The sequence below is a fragment of the Varanus komodoensis genome, unplaced genomic scaffold (genome assembly GCF_004798865.1).
Source record: "Varanus komodoensis strain SLA01 unplaced genomic scaffold, ASM479886v1 scaffold7_3, whole genome shotgun sequence".
NCBI lineage: Eukaryota > Metazoa > Chordata > Lepidosauria > Squamata > Varanidae > Varanus > Varanus komodoensis.
Genome location: NW_025336480.1, coordinates 16,269,406 through 16,290,626, shown reverse-complemented (window position 1 = coordinate 16,290,626; position 21,221 = coordinate 16,269,406). Strand labels below are relative to the sequence as shown.

General features: G+C 44.7%; 1 protein-coding gene across 2 annotated transcripts in view; it reads left to right on the top strand.

The window, feature by feature from the left end:
- Window positions 1-16,987, top strand: part of FLT4 (fms related receptor tyrosine kinase 4) — a 120,720-nt gene extending 103,733 nt beyond the window's left edge. The window contains exons 24-30 of one of the 2 annotated variants that reach the window (XM_044454113.1): window positions 214-325; window positions 2,669-2,768; window positions 3,052-3,157; window positions 8,634-8,773; window positions 10,426-10,546; window positions 13,008-13,093; window positions 14,899-16,987. In XM_044454113.1, coding sequence (XP_044310048.1) covers window positions 214-325; window positions 2,669-2,768; window positions 3,052-3,157; window positions 8,634-8,773; window positions 10,426-10,546; window positions 13,008-13,093; window positions 14,899-15,115 — 882 coding nt within the window. In that variant the 3' untranslated portion in view covers window positions 15,116-16,987. Of the gene's footprint in view, window positions 1-213; window positions 326-2,668; window positions 2,769-3,051; window positions 3,158-8,633; window positions 8,774-10,425; window positions 10,547-13,007; window positions 13,094-14,895 lie in introns of both variants that reach the window. The other variant, XM_044454112.1, reaches the window with a different exon arrangement.
- Window positions 16,988-21,221: the final 4,234 nt, after the last annotated feature.

Genomic DNA, 21,221 nt, shown 5'->3' with positions numbered 1-21,221 from the left:
TAAGTAAATAAATAAAAAGCATTCACATCAATCAGTAACACCAAACAGCGGTTTCCAGTGTTGTTGGAATATAGTACTCGTTCACTTGATTTGCTGCCTGACTGTCTGTGTCATGCTAGGATATTGGGAAGCATTCCTGTGCTTGCCTTCTTCAGTTGCTGTTAACCTTTTTCAGGACTTTATCCACCAAACATGTCTGCTTTGTTCCTACAGGCCCGCCTCCCACTAAAGTGGATGGCCCCAGAAAGCATCTTTGACAAAGTTTACACCACCCAGAGTGATGTGTGGTCATTTGGAGTCCTCCTTTGGGAAATCTTCTCTCTAGGTGAGCTGAACACTCCACTGAACCACCCCTACTTTTATCAGCATTGGATTTTGAAGGCAGGTTGCTGAAAAGGCTCTCTAAATCTGCCTTGCTTCCTCCCACCCTTATATTTCACACCCAAATATCTCAGTGGTTAGAGTTTTGGACTGGGACTTGGGAGATTTTAGTCCCCACTCAACCCAGAAGCTAACTGGATTACTATAGACCACTCGCAGTCTAATTAAATGGAGAGGAGAGTCTTATTAGCTGCATTAGGTTCCTTGAGAGAAGGAGAAAGATGAGGAATAAGCGCAATGTAATGATAATAAAAACAACAACAAACTTGCTGCATGGGACACTGGGGTCCTCCTGAGTTACATATTACAAAGTTTGCTGTTGGGTCTGAGCCACACAATTTTCCTGGCCTCCACGCATACACCAGCCATCTCCTGCTTCAAATTCACTAGCTTTTACAGAGCCTTTTGCAGTACTCACACACACCATTTGACTTTGTTGCCTTGAACAGAAGTACAGTTTCTTGCAAAAGAATTCACCCATTCTTTGACTTTTCCACATTGTGTTGTGTTACAACCTTGAATTGAGATGGATTTCATTGGTGTTGTTGCACTTGATGTACACAAGATACCCAGTGCTGCAAATGCAAAATATTAGAGCACAAAAATTAAACAAGCAAAAATAAACTGGCACATAAGCACTTCCTTTGCTGTGACCTACCTAAAGAACCTCTGGCGCACCCCACTGCCTCCAGAGAACTAGAAGTAGTTGAATGGATATTTGGATGTGGATAATGGTGTGCAAATCCTGTGCCATGTGATCTCAGATTAATCCCTGTTTCTGGAAAGCCCTGGAGTTTATTAGAAAGCGTATCTAAACAAACAGCATCATGAAGACTAAGGAACTGTCAAAACAACTCAGGAAAAATGTTCTGCAGCAGCACCATCAGGGTTCAGCTATAAAACAAAAAAAAATCCCAAACTGTGCACAACCCCCAGAGCACCACTAAATCCATTATTACAGAAGGGAAAGAATATGGCTCGACCGCATCTCTACTTGGAGAAGGCCATGCACCAAAACTCGGTGATTGGGTAGGGAAGGCATTTTTCAGAAAAGCAACCGAGACATCAATAGTAACTCTAAGGAAGCTGGAGAGATCAGCAGTTGAAATGGGGGAAAGGGGACAGCTGTCATCCAGGCACTCCACAAACCTGGGTTTTATGGAAGAAAAGTGAGGGGAAAAGCACTGCTAAAACAAAACCATATCAAAGCCCATTTGCAGTTTGCAGGATGGGAAACACAGCAAACATATGGGGAAAGGTTCTCTGGTCGGATGAGACCACAACTGAACTTTGTGACCTTGCTGCAAAAAGCGGGTCATGCTAGAGTCAACGGTATTCATTGTTCATTGCCCAGAGAAGAGCATTCCCGCAGTGAAGCATGGTGACAGCAGCACCATAATGTCATGTTGTGGGGATGCTTTTCCTTGGCAGGGACTGTGAAATTGGTCAGGACTAGGGGCAGGTTGGATGGAGACAAACACAGGGCACATCTAGAAGAAAACATGTTTCATGCAAAGGACCTGGTACTGCGGCAGAGGTTCATGTTCCAGTGGGACAATGACCCTAAACACACAGCCAAAGTAATGCTGGAGTGGTTTAAAGACAAGAACCTGAACCCAATCAAAGCCTAAATTTCAATCCTATTGAAAATCTGTGGCAAGACTGAAAGTTGCTATTCCCCTGTGGTCCCCATCCAAACAGACAGAGCAATTTTGCCAAGAGTGGGCAGTATCCAGATGTGCAAAGCTGATAAAGGCTTAGCCAGGAAGACTCAAGCTGGAATTGCTGCCAACAGTACTTCTACTAAGTATTGACTTGGAGGGCTAACAAGTGCCAGTTGGTTTGGTTTACTTAACTTTTGTGTCACCTTCATAGTGTTGAGTATCTTGCGAATATCATGTGGTAACAAGGCCAGCTAAATCCTTTTCTGTTCCAGGCTTCAGGACAAAAATGTAGAAAAGTCAAAGTGGGTGAATATTTCTGTAAGCAGTGGAATTTTGTTAGCCTTTCCTTACTAGGCATGCCATCTGTTTTGTAGATAACTGATCTTGACTAGTTATTGAACACCACCTTGGACTCCAGTCCTTGCATTCTAGCCCTCTCTAAATAGCTACTTGAGAATCAAAGAGGATCCTGAAGAAAGAGGATCAAACGAATGAAAACAAGTTGCTGTACATGTTTTCGGAGTGTTGAAGGCAGATGGGGGTTCCTTGCAGAAGCTTCTTTCGTTGCTGGCCCTCCTCCCTCCAGACTATTGCCTAATAAAGCTATGGATTATCTTCTTCAGGTGCCTCCCCATACCCTGGAGTCCAAATCAATGAGGAATTTTGCCAGAGACTGAAAGATGGCACCAGGATGAGAGCTCCAGAGTATGCCACTGCAGAAATGTGAGTCAAAATACTTGAAAACATAGCCAACCTTGAAAATACCATAGCTCAGCAAAATGGAGATCCAGAAGAGGGTCCATATGTCTGTACGTCTTCCCTCCTCTCCACTTTTGCTGGTGTATGAAAGGCATTAAATGCTGCAGAGTTCAAATGTTTCATTTGCTGCTGTGGTAAGTCTGCTGGCGCTTCAGTACAGCACCTACCTTAAGGAATTCCCAGACATTGATAGTTAAGGGTGAAGAAGTTGATAGCTCCATGCAAAAACATATGTTGTTTTCTGCAGTTACCGTATAATGCTGAGCTGCTGGTATGGTGATCCCAAGGAGAGACCAACATTCTCTGACTTGGTGGAGATCCTGGGGGACCTTCTTCAGGAGAATGTTCAGCACGTAAGTCTTTGTTCATTAATTCTTACAACACAAGAGCCAGCTGCAATAGCCAGCAATGTCTGGCAAGTTATTTCTTGTTGTAGTGCCATGTAGACTTTTAGATCTAGTATTGCCTTACATGTCTTCAGATACAATCCAACATCACTCTGTTGTTTTCATTCCGTTCATATCAGCTTGTATGGCCACCAAATATGTATTATGTGAATAAATGACATGTCCCTCAAAAGCTTTCTTGGGAGATTTTAACATTTAAGCCAAGGTCACCTTGACAGAGGTGACTCAGGATTTTCTGGCCTCCACATCAACTGTGGGCCTGACCCAGTTAATACTTGACCCGCCACATATGACAGGACATATCTTGGAGTGGGGCGGGACATAAAGGACTCCTTTGGCATAGACAGATTACTATGTGATCAGTTTCTGACTTTTTGACACAGTAGTGTCAGATTGAATTTGATGGTCTGACCCAGGATACTGATGAATCTGAATGGTTTTCTGAGGTCTCCTGGGGATCTTCCTACAAGCTTAGCTAGTAGTTCTGCTGAGGTTCTGGTCTCCACTTGCAATAAGAGGATGACCCACACTCTGAGTAGGGTCACTTCTGAATGGTGGAGCAGCTGAGCTCAATGATATGCCAGGGCCAGTAACTAGAGCACAAATGGGAAAATACACATAGTAAGTATGACCAAGCACATTTAAGAAACAACCCATCTTAAATCCTTATCTATAGCAGTGAGGATGGCAGAAAAGACCGCATTTCTCTGCAAGTGTACTGAAAAGCCTTCTCTGAATAGGCTCTGAAAAGCACTTGAGTCCTCAAAAACCTGTGATCAGCATGGGACGTCTTACAGGCAAAGTCACTTGTATCCATACAGTTTTAGATGCTATTGTTTTAACCAAGCCAGAGCTGGATGTGACCAGAGTGCTGTCTAGTCATGTTATCATGAGCAACGTACAGCTTGTACAGCCTGAAGATAATGGACAAACTGCTTGAAGTGGTAACTTCTAGTAGTGATGGACAACACTTGGATCCAGTTGGATCCATTCCAGTTTGACTCAAAGCCCAGTTTGGGGATGAAGATAGTTTGGTCATCTTGGTAGATGACTTACTGTGGGGAACAGAGGAAGGGAGAGCAATCCTGTGGGTTCTCCTGGAGCTCTCAAGCAGCTTTCAGTACTATCTGGATCACGTACCTGAAGTCAGTGCTATGCTCTGGTGGTGTCAGGCTTTTCTGGATGAACAGGTCCAGGAGGTGGTGCTGGGGGACTTCTGCTGCACCCAGTGGCCACTGGCCTGTCAAGTGTTGCAAGGCTCCATCTTGTCCCCTTTGTTGTCAACATTGCCATGAAACCACTGTGGCAAGTAATTCAGAGGTTTGGGATGAAGTGCCGTCAGTAAGCAGATGATTCACAGCTCTGCCTCTCACTTCCATCAGATAATCTTAGGAAGTCTGAAAAATGCCTGAATGAGTATCTCCAGGTTGTCCTGGGATGGATGAGGGCAATCGAGCTGAGGCTTTGTCAAGAGAAGGTGGAGGTACTGTGGGCAGAGAAACTGAGTAACCTGAGTAGAAGGCGATATGTGGTCTTTGAGGGGTTGCACCCCCCCCAAAGGACGAAGTGAGCACTTTGAGAGTGCCCCTGGCCTTGGTGCCGACTGGGAAGTTCCGATGAGGGTTGTCAGTATATACCCTTCTCACTAGCTTATTGCTGAGTCTGGTTCAGCTGGTGAGTACAAAGGAGAGGGCATTCTTAGTGGTGGCCCCACACATCGAGAAAAAGTTTCCATCAGAGGTTTGTCAGGCCTTTGTTTTCACTGGCCTTTCTATAAAATTCTTGGGCTGCTGGTTCAAGGGAACTTCCATTTGTATTGATAGTTTTATTGGCAACATTTGTTTTGATTGGATTTTAATGAATGTGCAGTTACTGGGCTTTAATGTATGGGCTTTGTACCATTTTTATTGTGTACTATTTTTGCCTTAAAGTGGCCTAGAAATACACAAACAAAGATAAATATATAAATGGCCATTGCAACTAAGGGTCCATAGGTCAGACACAATTTGATTGACTCTTCCTATTTCCAATGAATGCCCCTATTTGAGGAGTGGCCAATGTGAAGCAAACAGCTTCTCCCCAGAGATGTGGGGCGTGTGCCTCCCGCACTGTGTCATGATCCTGCTACCAAATAGCAGTTCAAATAGGAACGAGAAGCAAAAGCTGTGTTTCAGTTGTGTTGTTACAACCTATGCAGCAGCAGCAAGACTTGTAGAAGCCCAGTGGTTCGTTCTGCAGCCCCTTGCTCTGAAACAGCTTTGTTGACAAAGCCAGACGACCACATTGCACAGGGAGCCCATGCAGAATGCAGGACAGCACGTGTCAGAACAGGAGTGGGTGACTTGTGCACAGGTATTTGCATCAGCAGCCCCTCAAGGTGGTTCAGGCCCCTAAGCAGGAGATCCTCTAGGGCTTTGCCTGTGTGATTCGTGTGGGGACATATCCTTCCCACTAAGCAAACACAGAAATCAGTTAGACCTTACACAACCAAAACCTGTGCACCAAGCGAAAAGGCATTGACTGCACCAACAGACTGCTGCACTCCGTCGGTAGCGCCTGGCTGTAGCAGTTCCTGATGCTTGGCAGGGAAGTGGGAATGAGCTGGAAGAACTCCAACCAGCCGCAGTAAAGTGATCTGGGAGAAGATTGCATGACCCTGGCTGGGCTCAGACAGCACGGAAGGGCTTGTTATTGTTGAGCCGGGCATTTGTCAATAGGTTACCCAGGCAGGGTCCTCCCCGCACTTGGGGGCTTATTTTGTTCTGACAAGCCAGCCTGAGAACCGGTGGCTTGTTCTAGAATTGTGAGCATGTGGAGAGGAAGGGCGTGTTCCTTGAATTCAGAGGAGCAGCATGGTCATGGGTGGATGAAAATTGCCCCAGGGCTGTGTGGAAGGAGGAGGAGAAAGAAACAGCTTCTCCATGTGAACCCTCCCTTCTCCCCAGCCCAGCAACAGGCAGAGTTGATCAGGCCTGCTTTTCCTCTTGCTATTCCACTCCCCTCCTCCAACACAACCTTGCAGCTGCATTTCTCAGAGCCTTTTTTTGCCTCTCCCTCAAGAGAAATTGTGTGCAATAAATACTGCAACCTTGAAGGAGTCTGTTCTTCTCCCAGTTTAACCTTCTCCGACTTACTGGCATCCTGCCACCACTCGAAGCAACTGGGCAGAAGTGCTCTTTCAAGCCCTCACCTTTTAACTGAAATTATGTGGGGAATACTTTTACAATTCAATTTCTAGTGTAACACATCTTGAATTTGAAGTCTGAATTAACTTAAGACACAGAGATGCACCAATCTCCTCGACCCTTCCTGGCCTCTTCCTCCTTTCCCACAGCCCCAACCCAACTACTCCTCCATCCGGTATCCTAGAAAGTCCATGGGAGCCCAGGGTCAGTCAGCTGGACCACAGATAAGCCCTGTCCAGCGGCTGCAGCAGGCTCAGTGACCCCCTCAGCCTGCTCTGGAAGGGAGTGCGAGCCTGGAGCCACCCCACGAAGGAGGCTGGCATCAGGGGTCCCTCCTGCCCACTCCCAGTCCCTTCACCCCAGCATCACAGGGCTTGCCATTTCTCAGGCTGGGGAGGGAAGAAGGGAGAGAGGGTGGAGTTCAGGGGAGATCAAGCTGTTTCTCAGTGTGCAAAGGGAGAGGGCTCAGGTGCATCGATTTTATTAATCATGCAGCTTCCCGCTGGCCAAAGGCAAAGACGAGTGGGAAGAGTTTCCATCGTAAGCTGGCAAAGTCCAGTCAGACTCAGAGCAGTGAGCAGACCAGTTGTGCAAAGGCCGCTTACATGGGAGAAGGACAAAGGATAGCAAGACAATGATTTCCGCACAAGGGCCCCAGGATACTAACCTGTGGTTGGACCCATGAATCATTCGGAAACAATCCCTCTATACCCTTGCAAAGACTGATCGTCTGTCAACACTGTGAAGGGTTATTAAGTGAACAGCTAACTCGCCGTGGGCAGCTGCAGTCCAAACAAGGTCACAGCCTGATGGCTGGAGTGTATTTCCCCTCCAAGATTGTTGTAGAAATCTCAGTTTTTAAGTGTTTCGAAACTTCCTCAAACATGCCTGCTTTGTCACCACTGTCACCAATAGTTACTACAGTGTAGGTTACCAGGCTCACTTGAAGACCTTCTTATCCGGGGTTCATGAGCAAATGTATAAGGATCATCTTGTGAACTTGCAAAGTATCTTCAGTATTGTGGAAAAATATTGTGCAGATCTAGGATAGATTCGGTTTCACTATTTGGCAGCTTTTTGTCTTGCTCTCTGCTGTTTCTTCTTTTTTAAAATTTCAAGTAACCTTCAGCTGAGACTAGCTTATCTTCTGTGTTTTATTCTAGACATCTGTGTCCACACAATTAATGCTGTGAATTTGACACAGTTTTAATCAGGTTCCAGGCTTGTGAAATATATGAAACCACTGACAGTTCAAAAGAGAGTGTCTTCCTCCAGTTCCATGATTTAGATGCCTCTGCTCAGGCAGTATTTGTTTTGTCAGCAGTCCCTTGGACTCAAGAGAGATGACTCTCCGGCTCTGCCAAGTTCTTCCTCAGCGGTGTGGAACTGCAGGGACCAAATCTGACCATGCCCCCTTTCCCCAGCCATAGATCATTGACTGTTTGGCAGGTTTCGCACAGGTTTTCCCCCCATTCTAAAAAGTTGAATGCTTAGATGCTGGAGGTAAGACCTGTAGGTTATGATATGCTGGTAGGTGATGAATTTGGCCTTGCCCTCTGCCCCCTCCCCATTTGCTCACTGTTGAAATGTGGTTCCTGAGAGTATCTGCAAGATGACATTTGGCATTGATCTGGAAAAGGTTCTGCTAGTATGTGGTCCAGGCAGGATACACCTTATATCAAACTACTTCCTCTCTTCAGAGGGGTTTCTCCATCTCTCCCACCTCCCACTTTGCCTTAGGACTCTTGTAATGGTTCTGGAAGAAAACTGTGCTGAAGTCTGCAATCCAGAATTGGTCCAATACAGTGTTTGTGCTTATTTGTGCCTCTTGCACCTTGGGAACAAGATCATGCAGGTGGGCACAATGTATTAAGGAACAAGAAGATACTGCAGCCTACAAACCATTAAGTGGGATGAATGATAACAGAGGGTTGCACATCTTATCTCTGCTATTTGAGAAATGCTGGGAAAGGCTAGACACTGAGTTACTTTCTGAGATAAAAAGATTTAATTTACTTGCTTTCTTCCTGATGCACCCCTGCCCATGATTCCTTGCAAGCATGTGCATGGCTTATAGAACCATTGATTAGACATTCTAAAAACAAAGCTTTGACAGGTTTTTCCCCTGAAGGAGAAAGGAAATCTGAAAATCTGCATTCACTTCAGTTGTTGCTGTTTCTTACTTGTTGACTCTTCTACTCTCCTTGCCAATAACAGTTTATTTACATTCCCATTAGGAGGGGAAGGACTATATCCCATTGAATGACTCTCAGAGCTCAGAAGATGATGGCTTCTCTCAGGTGGCTTCCTCCATCCAGCAGAACTCTGACGAAGAGGAATTTGACATGAGGATACACTGTCACAATATAGCGGCAAGGTACATCTCTGGGGATTCCTGGGACACATGGCAGGCAGAACAGCCTAGCAAAGAGCCAGTTGGCTTTTGAGCCACCACTTCTAGAAGGTCCATGTGTCTCCTAGAGGATCAAAGGTCTCTGTCGAAGTAGACTGTGCGGGACGTTTTCAGTGTTGGGGCATGCACATTGAGTAAGGGAGTCTTTACACCAGTCTTGGGTGCCCTCCAGAAAATATTGGACTGTTCTGGAGGACACCAGGCTGGGAAAAGCTGCTCTATACTCTTGAGTCAGATCAGGTTAGTTATGCAGGGCGGAACCATGGGCTGTATCTGTACTCATCCCAGGATGCATGTTTCAGCCTCGCTAGATGCTGCATGTGGATGTGTGCAGCATTCCCTTGAACTTTCCGTCCCGTCCCACCCCTGGTCTTAACAAAGAGCTCTACTCTTCCAGAGGCTGTAACTGGAAGTGGGAGAGTGCATGGGGAAAATGATATTCAAAGGACCCTGTGCAGAAGAAGAGAAAGTAGGAGATTTTGATCTGTTCAGTGAATTTTTAAAGACCCCCTTGCTCTGCTGATCTTCTACTCCTCACTGTCTCGTGAGGCTGTTTTTCATTTCTAAACAGAAAATGCAAGATAGGGATATGTGATCTGTTGGCGGTGGGTAGGGGGAGACTTGATCAGATTTGCTGGGCTTGGCTGCCTGGACTCCAGTCTGCTTTGTCACAGTCCTGCCTCCGAGTTCCTGGTACGCACAAGCAGCATTTGCAGGGTGCTCGCCAGGAACAAGCCCCGTGTTCTGCACAAGCCCTTTTGTTTGTGCTGCTGCATCTGATGCAGGGAAAGGTGGGCAGTTGCACAATCTCCACTGCACAAACATTCACAGACTTTCTCTTACCTCAGCTCCCTTTCTCAGGCTGGGCTGAGTATTAGAGGAAGACCACAAATGTGGGAGGGGCAGGTTCCGCTGTGTCTCGTCCCAACCCTGACATAAGAAACTTCCTCCAGGGCCTTTCGCAAGAGGTGTTTTGTGTCAGCTGCTCCCTAATGCATGTCTTAACTGGACGCACGAGACGCCAAGTCTGGGACCTCCGGCATGCAAAGCAAGTGCCCCACTGCTGAGCAATGGCCGTCCACCGTGCCTCCACCAGGAGGAGGACAATGTTACACACATTCCTAGGCTGGAAAGTCTGGTTTGGCTCTTAGGCTAACCTTGCAGAGTGTAGCATCTGTTTGAATAGGCTAACACGAAGCAGGGGGCAGGATTCATCATGTGAGGCTTTTGCTCTTCTCTGTGTGTCATCCACATAGTTCCTGTCACTTCACAACTCGAGGCTGCAGGCAAATGTGGTGCAGCAATTTCCCTTTGTTTTTTAGTAATTGGGTGGTATCCTTCATAACCTTTCCTGAGAAAAGTACTGCCCTGTAGGTTATGCTTATACCATCCAGATATGTATAAAGCAAAACTTGCTGGTTTATTCCAACCCCAAACTGGGAAGGGCTTCCAGAATCAGAGGGTGGAAATGTGCATGAATGATGTCCTGGATATGAGAAGTAGATGGGAATTGCGTCTGGAAGGCACCAGCTTGGGGAAGGCTGACTTAAAGGAAGGACTCCCATACTTGGAGCAAGTGTCCTAGCTATATCTTCTCTGGCCTCTTTTTCCCCCAGATACTACAACTGTGTGTCTTTCCCTGGGTGTTTGACTGGTGGGAATCAGATAAGGTGTCCATCTAGAATAAAGACGTTTGAAGAATTTCCTATGACACAAACCATGTACAAGGCACATCTGGTGAGTAAATCAAGATTGTTTGATTACAGGAGGAAAGCGGGGGAAAAGTCAGCTCAATCTGTCTTCATTTGGCACTGCAATTTAAAAACTTATCTAGAAGACTAAAAAATATACACCACACTTGCATTTTCCACCATGGTGTTAGTACTCGCAAAAGTTCACATCAGAAACCAGATGTATTGATGAGTTGAATGAAGTCTTCTAAATATAGGATATGGGTGCTGTCCAGGCTCATAATTTTATTTATTTACTTTTATACATGTAATAACTGAAGCTCTCTGGGAAGTTCACAATAATTAAAACCATAAAATACAACATAAGATACACTATAGACATTTACAAGTTTAAAAATAGCTTATAAAATAGAAGTAAATGCCAAAGTAAAACATAGAGCAATGCAAAGATTCAGTAAATGACAGGAACTGAAATACTAAAATGCCTGAAAAAAATAACATCTTCATTGGCACTGGAAAAGCACAGCAGAAGTGTCAGCTGAGCTGCTTCTGGGAAGGTTGTTCCATAACGGGAGTGCCACAACAGAAAAGACCCTCTTCTTCTTAGCTACACATCTCACTAATTATTTCTGGCTCTCAGCTTCAGGGAACTTGAAACCCAGATTTGGACAACCTACAGACTGTGGGCTGCATGCAGCCCTCAGAGGACTTCGTGTGGCCCATGACAGGCACCCAGGCTGCTGTCACCACCTTCACAACCCAGTTCCTTTCCCCACCCTGCTTCTACCTCTATTGCTCCAGTAGAACTGAAAAAGAGCAGGCTTTTCCAGTAGAACCCAAAAACCAACAGGAGGCACACTTGAAATGGGGAAGGTGGCACGAGGTGATGATCCCATTCTCCATTTTCCCCCAAGCAGTCCTGTTCCTGACAGCCCACCAAGCATCTCTCTGGCAGGCTGTTTCGATCATGATTTCCATGGGGGGCGGGGGTGGGGAGGCACCAGCCTCAGGCGTGTTCGCCCATGCAGGCTCAGGTGGGGCTTCCTGGCCCATGGCTATCCATCCTCACGTGTCACAAGCAGAGGCGAAACCTAGCCTTGCTCCAAAAGCTACTCTGCTCCAGGACAAGGATCCTCATGCCCACAGAAAGCCCGACACAGTGTTCCTGTGGAATTAGAGTAGAGCTACAGTTTATGCGCAAACCTCTTTGAACCCCTTAATGGCCCTGTTTCTACTATCAGCAACAGTAGGTGGGAATCTAGGCTTTAATCAACGGCAGGGACATGCACAGTACATGCGATTCCTCTGGTTTCCAGTTTCCCAACTCCATGCCAGGCACTTGGGCTTGTTCATGGATTAAGCAGCTAAGCAAAACCTTGGTCAACCTTGGTCTCTTTAACCCACGAACAGCCCCAAGCGCACAGGAACAGACGTCATACTAGTTCACATGCAGTGGCAATGCCAGAATAGAATAGTCACTGCCATCATGATTAAAGAGCCCCAGTGTGCCTGCAAGGGTAGAAGAGGGATTTTAGGAGAGAAGCGCAGTGAGGGAGAGCTTCCATACCACACTGATACCCACCATCCCGCTCAGCGTCTTCCCCCAGTCTTTTTTCTCATAACCTTGCTTGCAGTTGATTTTGGAGGCTGCTTGGAGTGCAGGAGAATATATTGAAAAGAACCTTTGAAGTGGAAAATTGGTGGGCAATGGAAACAGTAGGCACCTCCTACTTTCTATTCACTTTCATCTGCATCTTCCCCTCATACCACTCTGAATTTATTTTGCAATTTCTACCCACAGGAAAGGTGATTAATGGTACGAACATTTCAGTATTATTTATTTACTTACTTCATTATACTTCTATGCCATCCCATAACCTGAAGGTTCTCTGGGCAACTTACAAGATGGTAGCCCAGCATATAAAAATACAGCAAATAAAATAATTTAAAAACAATAACATTAATAAAGTGTTATACTAGTTGATACAGAATAAATGGTAATAAAGGATCATGCACAAGCACAACCCAAGTACAACCAAATAATTGAAAACAAAACCAATCAAATCAATCAAGAACAAAGCACAAATTAAATTAACCAAATGCCTGTCAGTGGAAGAAAGTTTTTACCTGGCACCTAAATAAAAGAAAGCAAGGTCAGCACCAACCGCAAGACCCTGGGGAGCAAACTCCAAGTCTGGGCACCACTGCAGAGAATGCCCCCTCCAAGCCCTCTCCCCTCTAATCTCATGGGGGGCGGTATTTGAAGGAGGACTTCAGAAGATGATCTAAGTGGGCGGGTGAGCATGTCTGGAGAGGCGCTCCTTCGGTGCCCTGGTCCCAAGCCATTTAGGGCTTTCTGCGTCTACACCAACACTTTGAATGGGGCCCAGACAGGAGCAGGGAGCCAGTGCAGCTGGCTCCAGAGCAGCATCCTGTGTTGTCGACAGCTGGTCGAGTGTATTCTCTACAGGCCTGGCTTTTGTAATACGGCTTCTGTTTTCTTGCAGGATAATCAGACAGACAGTGGGATGGTTCTGGCATCTGAAGAGTTTGAGAGGATAGAAAATAGACACAGAAAAGAAGGTGCATTCAGGTACTTCATTGCTTAGCTCTCCTGTCTGTGTCTTGCATTCCTTGGTAACATACAATAGCCACCCGGGCTCTCGGCAGCAAATCTCACTGCAGTCTCCTGTAAATGTGCTGGAGACACAGAAATGCAAGCACATCCATCCTCTTGCAACCTCCTGCTGGCGGCAGCATTCCTGAAGGCATTTGCAACAAAACGGGCTGATTGAGCTTAATGGGTTTTGAGCAGAGCCAGTTGAAACCGTGCAAGAAAGGAAAAAGAGGAAGCATCTTACGTAGGGACGAAATACAAAAGAGGATGAAGGGACTTTCTGAACAGTCAAGCAAGGAAAGCAGACTTCTCGTAAGGCAGCACATGTCCTGTAGAAATAGGGCCTCTCTGCAGTGCTCAAACTGGAGTATGTTGTCCCTGGGAAAATGCCGCGGTTCCCCGCAAGCAGGACAGCTGCATGCCAAAAGGAATGTGGCCGAGTGCCTGCAGGAGGCACACGCTGGGCAGGGAACGTGACAGCGCTGATTAACGGCAGCCCTTCTCGACCCCCAACGCAGCGTTTCACTATGTGCCTCAGCCTGCTCTGTCACTCTTATGGGACAACGCTACGCTGCGTTCTGTCCGTTTCAGCGGGGAGCGTCCCTCTGCCTCTCCCACTGAGGGAAGCAAGAGTTAAAATGTGTTGGGTCATGCATTACTGCTGCCACTGTTGTTCCTGCTTTAAAGGCTGAGCACGTCCCTCCTGTATCGCTAAAGAAGGGATGGGAGAGCCACTCGCTGATGGGGTGGCTTGACCCGCAAGGCCTCCATACTCTTCCTGCCAAGGCCCCGCCACCTCCAGGCCATCCGGCACCTCCCAGAAGAGTGCGCTGGCCTGCTGATGGAGGAAAAGACTTGGCTTCTTCCTCCTTGCTCGTTTGCCATCATGCTTCTCTGTGTGAGGAGACGGGCTGCCCCTTTCCGTGTGCAGAGAGGCATGCATAGGAATTGCCTGTGCCTTGTAAAGGGACGCCTGGTTGAGGGGGAGTCTCCAGGCTGCTGGCACGTGGTGGCCCAACATGCTTCCAAGGTACCCGTGTGGCTCTCGGGGTGATAAAGCTTCCTCACCACCACACTACAGGACCGGAGAGCCGAAGTACCTGCACAAAACTAAACAGCCTAGACCTGTGCAAACACTCTTCTCCTGCTCATATCTGTGCCCCTCTTTTGTTTCATAAAACTCACTTTTTTGTTTAAATGACTGTGACTTTGAGGGATGTGTGTGATTCCACTCTGGCACTAAAAAGCAGCAAATGGACTAAACCTCCTTACAAGGCCTCAGCGACAGTGCTGTTTTTCCACACACAGAAAGAAAATGCATGAGGACAGGTTATTTTAATATTGTTGTAGGGCAGGAACCAGTGAAAACATAACTATATGCCTGATCTGTTCATTTTTAAGCAAAACTAAGTTGAAACCTCTGGTGTTCAGATGACTGTGTGTTGCACTCCCCTGCACACTTACTCAGAATGGGGGCTTCCTCCCCAGCACGTGTTTTTAGAAGTGAGCTGTCAGGTGGATTCACTTATTAAGCTCTTGATTGCAGCTTCAAAGTTTTATATAACATCTCTGTGAGCCTCCCATTTCTGGTTCACTGCCTTCAGTTTCCCATTGGAAAGTTATTTTTGCTTCCGAACATCCTACTTGCCAGGTAGCTTCACACCTGGTCCCTAATCGCCACCTGCTAGATAGCTTGTGCTGCTTAGACTTTTCCTAGACTATTCATTAGAGCAATTCTTTCTCGGAACTGACTTCCGGCACTCTCTGTTCCTCAACAGCAGTAAAGGATCCAGTCCAACCGCGGACTCGATAGCTGAGCAGTCCGGTCTGAGGGGCAGATGTCGACCATCATTCCCTTCCCAGCTCCGGGGCCAGACTTTTTACAACAGTGAATATGGGGAACTGTCAGAACAGTCCGAGGAAGGTAGCTGCACTCCTCCCACCGAGGGTGCCAGTCCCTCCCGCCTGCACGCATCATTCTTTTCAGACCAATGCTGAAGGGGAGCAGGCCGTGGAGACACCCCACCAAGAGGCACCCCCCCTTTCTGCAGCATCGCACCTGTTCAGTGGGGCCCGCAGCACCTCCGACCTGGAAGAAACCACAATAGGGAGCCCCCGTGGAACAGATGGCGAACTGGCGGCCTTGGAAGACGCGTGCCAAGCACTTTGAGGCAGGACGCCATTCTCACATTTGGCATGAGCACAAATTCTCATCTCATGCTGGCTGGTGTTGTGCTTTGTTTTGTTAGATTTTGGATGCAGTTCCATGGGTGAAATAGAATGTTTCTGCCACCAGATGGATGTCTGTGTCGATAGCTGCAGCCACCACCCAGAATTCAGCTTCCATCCCAGTCGTTCGCCATAATAAGCTTTGTTTCAGGTCAGATAAAAATAGATGTGTCTTAGCTGAGTTTCTTCCTGATATGCAGCTCTGCTTCTGCTCTCATTTCCACTCAACTAGCAGTGGAGGAATAAAAGAACCCAGTGCATGAATTTGGGAAAAGGAAGAACTGCGTTAGTTCCAAACATAGATTGTCCTGCTTCACTTGACACAGGTAGTCCCGGTAAACACGTCAGCACATAACTATATATTACAGGCTTAATTCTTGTACAGTCTTACATAATTTTTTTTTGTAGGCACAAAAATAACCCCAGCCTTCTCTAGCTTTTACAGACAGTGCCATTCACATACCTGTGCAGACACCACTAGCTGCTGCTGTACAAAAGAGAATCACTTATTTGCATTGTTAAGGAATCTGGCAGTAACTAATTCCAGGAGGGCATGAATTTGCTCCTCTCTCTGCTGAGAGGTAGAAGAGTATGTAACAATAGGAGGCATGACTAACAATGGAAAATCATTGACTTAAGCCCATGTTTGTGGCCAGACTAATCTTTTTTTCTTATGTGAGAGGGACTGGCATTTCCTAATAAAATATAGTATACTTTCCCTTATAATTTCTTTATAGGCAATCATTTTTAGGGGATAAAAAAATTAGTATCCTCCATGATTCCATTGTGAAATATAGAAGTTTGTCCTTGTGGGAGTGGATGTGTCACTATTATACCGAAGCAAAGAAATATACTTACAGGTCTTAAAATCATAGAAAAAAACATGATGACTGCAGAGATGATGTGATAATGCTCTAAACTCTGCTCCTTGGTCTCTGCTTCCCAGCCCCTACACACTTATTTGCTGTTCCCCAGATATCATATATTCCTGATAGCAGATTCCAAATATTCTGAAGTTAAATTTTGCAGATATATCTAATTTGTGTTCTGGACATAAATATACATACTCGCCCCCTGCTCTAGACACAACCAATCAATCTTTCTGTTTCTAGTTGTAAACCACTGCATTTATGTTTTTCATTTTGCTTTGTTTGTTTGCATAAATGGGGGAATTAATATGGATGGACTCGATCTGAACCATTGGTGTCATTGCCCTCCAGTCCACCCTGCCTGCCTGTCTTTTCCTGCTCTAATGCTGATGGACACTGTCAGAGCAGCGCTTCACAAGAGCATCTGTGAAGGTTTTATGACATGGCTTTGACTCGCCTTGTGAACTTCCCTTTGGAAACCTGTACTCTGGGGTGTCAGAAACTCTCGCTCTCCATGGTGTCTCCACATCAAAGGATTTCTGCTTGCAGGCCAGGCTTCTGTTTATAGAACTGATTATTTCATTTTGGCTTATTTTATTTTTCATATCAGGCATATATTTTTCCCAGATTATATATTTTTCCCACCATAAGAGGACTTTATGCATTTATACATTTGTATTTGTCATTGTTCATGCCTTTTCCAGATTTGTTTGTACCTTGTGCAAATACACACAATGTCTTGCCTTTTTTATTACATCTCTTACCCATATGAGTGTTGTGCTTTAATTATTAGAAGATGTGGAGGGGAGGTTGTCCTTTATCTATAAAATAATCTTTTTCTGACAGAAAAAGGTGGGGGGAGGGTTAATGGCATATAAGTGATGGGCATGTGGAATGTACTTCTATACAGAAGATCTGTGATCTCATTTCTGTCATCTATGGATTTTGGTAGCCAGGTCGTTCGCACACTAGCCCAGTTTCAACTTTCAAGTATAAATCTTTGTCACACCCACAAGCCAATAAAGCTTCCCCTGAACAGTGTTGATACTGGTATGCAAACATTTGCACACATGTGCATCGTGTGCGGCCTCCAGGCTAAATTTTGAGCCTGCAGTGCGCCGGGGAGGCTGAAGACTGCAGCTGCCTTGGTTGCTTTAGCTTCAAAAACTAGTGCCTGGTCAAAACTTTAAAATAAGAGGCCGTGTGAAAGCAGAGCGAAAAGCATCTTCTGTGAGAGTCAGCTTGTGACTTGTTTGTCCTGTGCTACTGCCACTGGCTTCAATTGATCTTTAAAAGGAAAGTACTCAGGATGAAGTAATTCGAACCCTGCAGCTGCGACGTGCAGGACGTCACTTAATACTAATGTCTGAAGAAGCCACATTCATTTAAACCCAGAAACCACTTCCATTTTTGTTCACGTTTTGTTCCACTTCCTTAAAAATCTCTTTATTAACCCTGTCTTCTCCTGGTTGTGCACTTGTTTACCCATGCTACTTCTAAATTCTGCAGTTTCTGTTGTCAAAAAAGTTTGAAAAATACACACCAATGTAGTAGCAAACCCTGTAAGAACATTTACTTAAAAGCATGAAAGTTTTAAAACTATAAATCCTATTAAAATAATGCAGTATCATAAATACACAAATAACTGCAAACAGGTTTTAAGCAAATAACCAGTTACTCATATTACAGAGTGTATAGTGAAATACTTTACCTATATTAAATCCAAGTGGCTCAGACCTTAGAGTCAGTTCTTCCCTGTTGTAGGGTGTGCCCTTTCCACAGCCCTTTCCCAAACAGCAAGAAATCATGTATCATAATTTGATCTGTAGGGAGCAGGTGAAATTAACAGATCATTCACATTAAGGAGTTCCCAGTTATTGCAATTCTACAGGTGGAGTACAGTGGGATTTACTCCTAATTATATATGTATACCATAACAGTGTTTTAAAATTCTGTAGAGGAAACTTATCCATTAAGTATGATTGTGAAGATGGATAATGGCTGCTCCTGTACTTCTGCTACAAAACCCAATGGTATTGCAAAAATATCTGAGGCATGTTTTCAGGTACCTTGTGCATACTTGGCCCCAGCTTGAACAGCTGGCCCTCGTTGGTACCTTGTGGTGGACTGGGGGTGTGGTATGAACACTTGCCTAGATGTGTGCCTTGTTAGTGGAGAGAGGCAGTGCTGGGAAACCTGCCACCAGTGGAAATGTGCTCACCGTTACTACTTTCTTCACCAAGGAACTCCCGATAAATAACATTGCAGGACCTCTGATAAATGGACTATAGCACCGAGCAGAAACTTGCTGGTTCATCTTGTTCTGAGCAACAGCTGCCTTTAAATTTCACTTCTGCATGGCTAGGGATGTCAAGCCTTTACTTCTTTGTCCATTACCATCTGATGGGTTAAGTGGATGATGCACCCCCTTAACGGTGCACTTTAAATGGCACCATGTCTTGCTAAAGTGTAATTCAAGACACTCACAGAATGTACAGATTCGCAGTCTCCAAAAAAGATGGCTGCCCTGGTTCTCAATTTCACTTGTCTCTATTCTGGGACGCCAGCTACTTAAGCAAAATTATTGCTTAAGCTGAAAATATAATTGAGTTACAGAAAAAATGGGAGAAATCAGGGTGAAAATGAAAGCAAATGCTGATAGAAATGCAAAATATAGCATTCACCTGCTCTTCTCACAATGTGCTATTATTTAAATAATATTATTTAAACTTTAAGTACATGCCATCTTTTGGGTTAAGGGGTTAGTCCCTCACATGCTTTTAGGAGACTCAGTTATGTTGGCAGAATCGATCAACCTTCAAGAATATATCTTTTTGTGGAGGAAATAGATGGCACAGGACAGCCTAGTTCTGACACTGCTATTTGCTTTTCAGGGAACCCCAACATCAGAATTACATTCAGGGACACACCTGCCTCTAGTGCAGATTACACAATTTGTTTGCACATTGTGCATTTGGCCCATGAAGCATTTGCTTATCCATTATTAGCCAGCTCTTGAATTGATGCTATGTCCCAGACACAGCCTCAGTTTCTTCCATAAGAAAGATACACTCTCTGAAACTTTGCACTCATTGGTTTTCATGTTGTTGGGCCATTAAAAGCCTGGCTCACTTTCCTAATGTCCCATAGATACACAAGGTTTTGACATACTTGGAATTACTTTGTTCTTTGCACAGACAAATATCTAATCTTAGCACAGGGGCCAGCTCTCAGATAGCACAAACATATAGCAGACCTTTACAGATTAGAACAGTGCTATGAGCTGAAACCTCTGCAATGTAGTTTCAGTATCACCCCTGAAAGTTTCTTTTTACAGCATTCCTTGACCAAATTAGTAGAGGCCCTTTATTGGAGTGACTGTTGTTTAGAATGCTGGAAGCAAACCTGCACAGAACTGTGCTTTGACATAGACTTTCAAAGCAAAATTCAGTAAATAAAGTATGATGTTAGCATCAGTAGAAGAATACATAACAAGAGGTGTTCTTTAGACAAAAGCAGGGAGGTTAAGGCTGCTTTTTTATGAGAGAATATGCCAGGAGCCACTCCTAACATACAGTTCAGAATCCGTCAACAACTCTTTGTATAACAAAGTGCCTGGGTGTTCTGGACCTGTTTCCTGAAATAATAATTATCTGATGGAAGTATGTATAATTTCCTCATTCAGCTAAGCTGTATGATGGTCCTCTGGGTGAAAAAAAATACATCTAGCATTATTAAAGTTGGCTGGTAAGAATTAAAAATAATTTGGGAGGTTCCAAATGCACTTCGGGACAGAGCATGAGCTATTTATAGTATTTATCAAAGACCTGTAAAACCTTAGTTCAGTTCTCTTCCACTTCAGTGTGATTTCAGAATCACTTCTGCTTTGGACATTCTTTATATCCTGATGTTCTAATTGAATCTAGACACTCTACAAAATGGAATAGGGAAGGGGTTTGCTCCGGATCCTCTCACAATGCACTCCTAGTCACTTTGAGAGGATCCACAGAAGTACCTATGTCCCATTGAATTCAGTGGGACTTACTCCCAGGTAAGTGTATATAGATAGGATTGCAGCCAAAATTATCCCACAACTCCAGCATCGCCTTTCATAGGATTGTCAGTGGCTGGTGTGACTGGTGCATTTTGGAAGTGACTAGTCTAGGGATCTTAGCACAGATAGTCAAAAAAAAAAATGCATAAGTGTTTCAGCTGTAGTAAAAATGAGGTCATTATGAAATATAGGTTTCTTGCATTGGGAGTGCAGGAAATTAGCTGGCAGAGAAAATAGAAGGAACTTGTTCACTTGGGATCTATAAGAAAGTCAAGGAAAAACCAGATAGCTTCTGATGAGGAAAAAAATTAAAGCTACAAAATGATTGCTATTAACTTCCTGCCTAATAGTCTTAACAAATTCTAAGTTGAAGAACCATGTTCATACATAACATGAACCCTTACCACATTTTAACTAGTTTTTATATACCAAATCAGATCAGTTAAAGAGTACTAATTCTATGGATGCTTTCTTCCCTTTCATATCTTCTGGATGGACAGTGAGATTCTCACTTGTAATTCATTTAGTAACCTTAAATATAAAATAAGTGGATGCTAACATTAATTAGTTAATAGTAGAAGTATGCCATCAGATTGCTTTAGACTGCATTCCTATATTTACTTATCTAGGGGTAACTCCACTGGGTAGATATTTATAGGATTGGTGACAAATCAGTTTATGATCAGCAAGTCTCTGGAACTCATGAATCAGTGCTTTGGAACCAGACCTATATTTGCTGCACAATAAACTTCATGACTTAATCTCTCATGGTTAATTCCATCAAATTTAAATAAATGAGATTTAAAAGGGCATGACTTTCCCTGGAATGTAGCCATTATTGTTTAAAAGGAAAAAACCCCTCAGAGATTAAAATGATACTTTTCAACATACTTAACCGAAAATACAATTTAAATGGGTTGAGGGAACTCTTCTGCTTTTGGCTGGTTCTCTT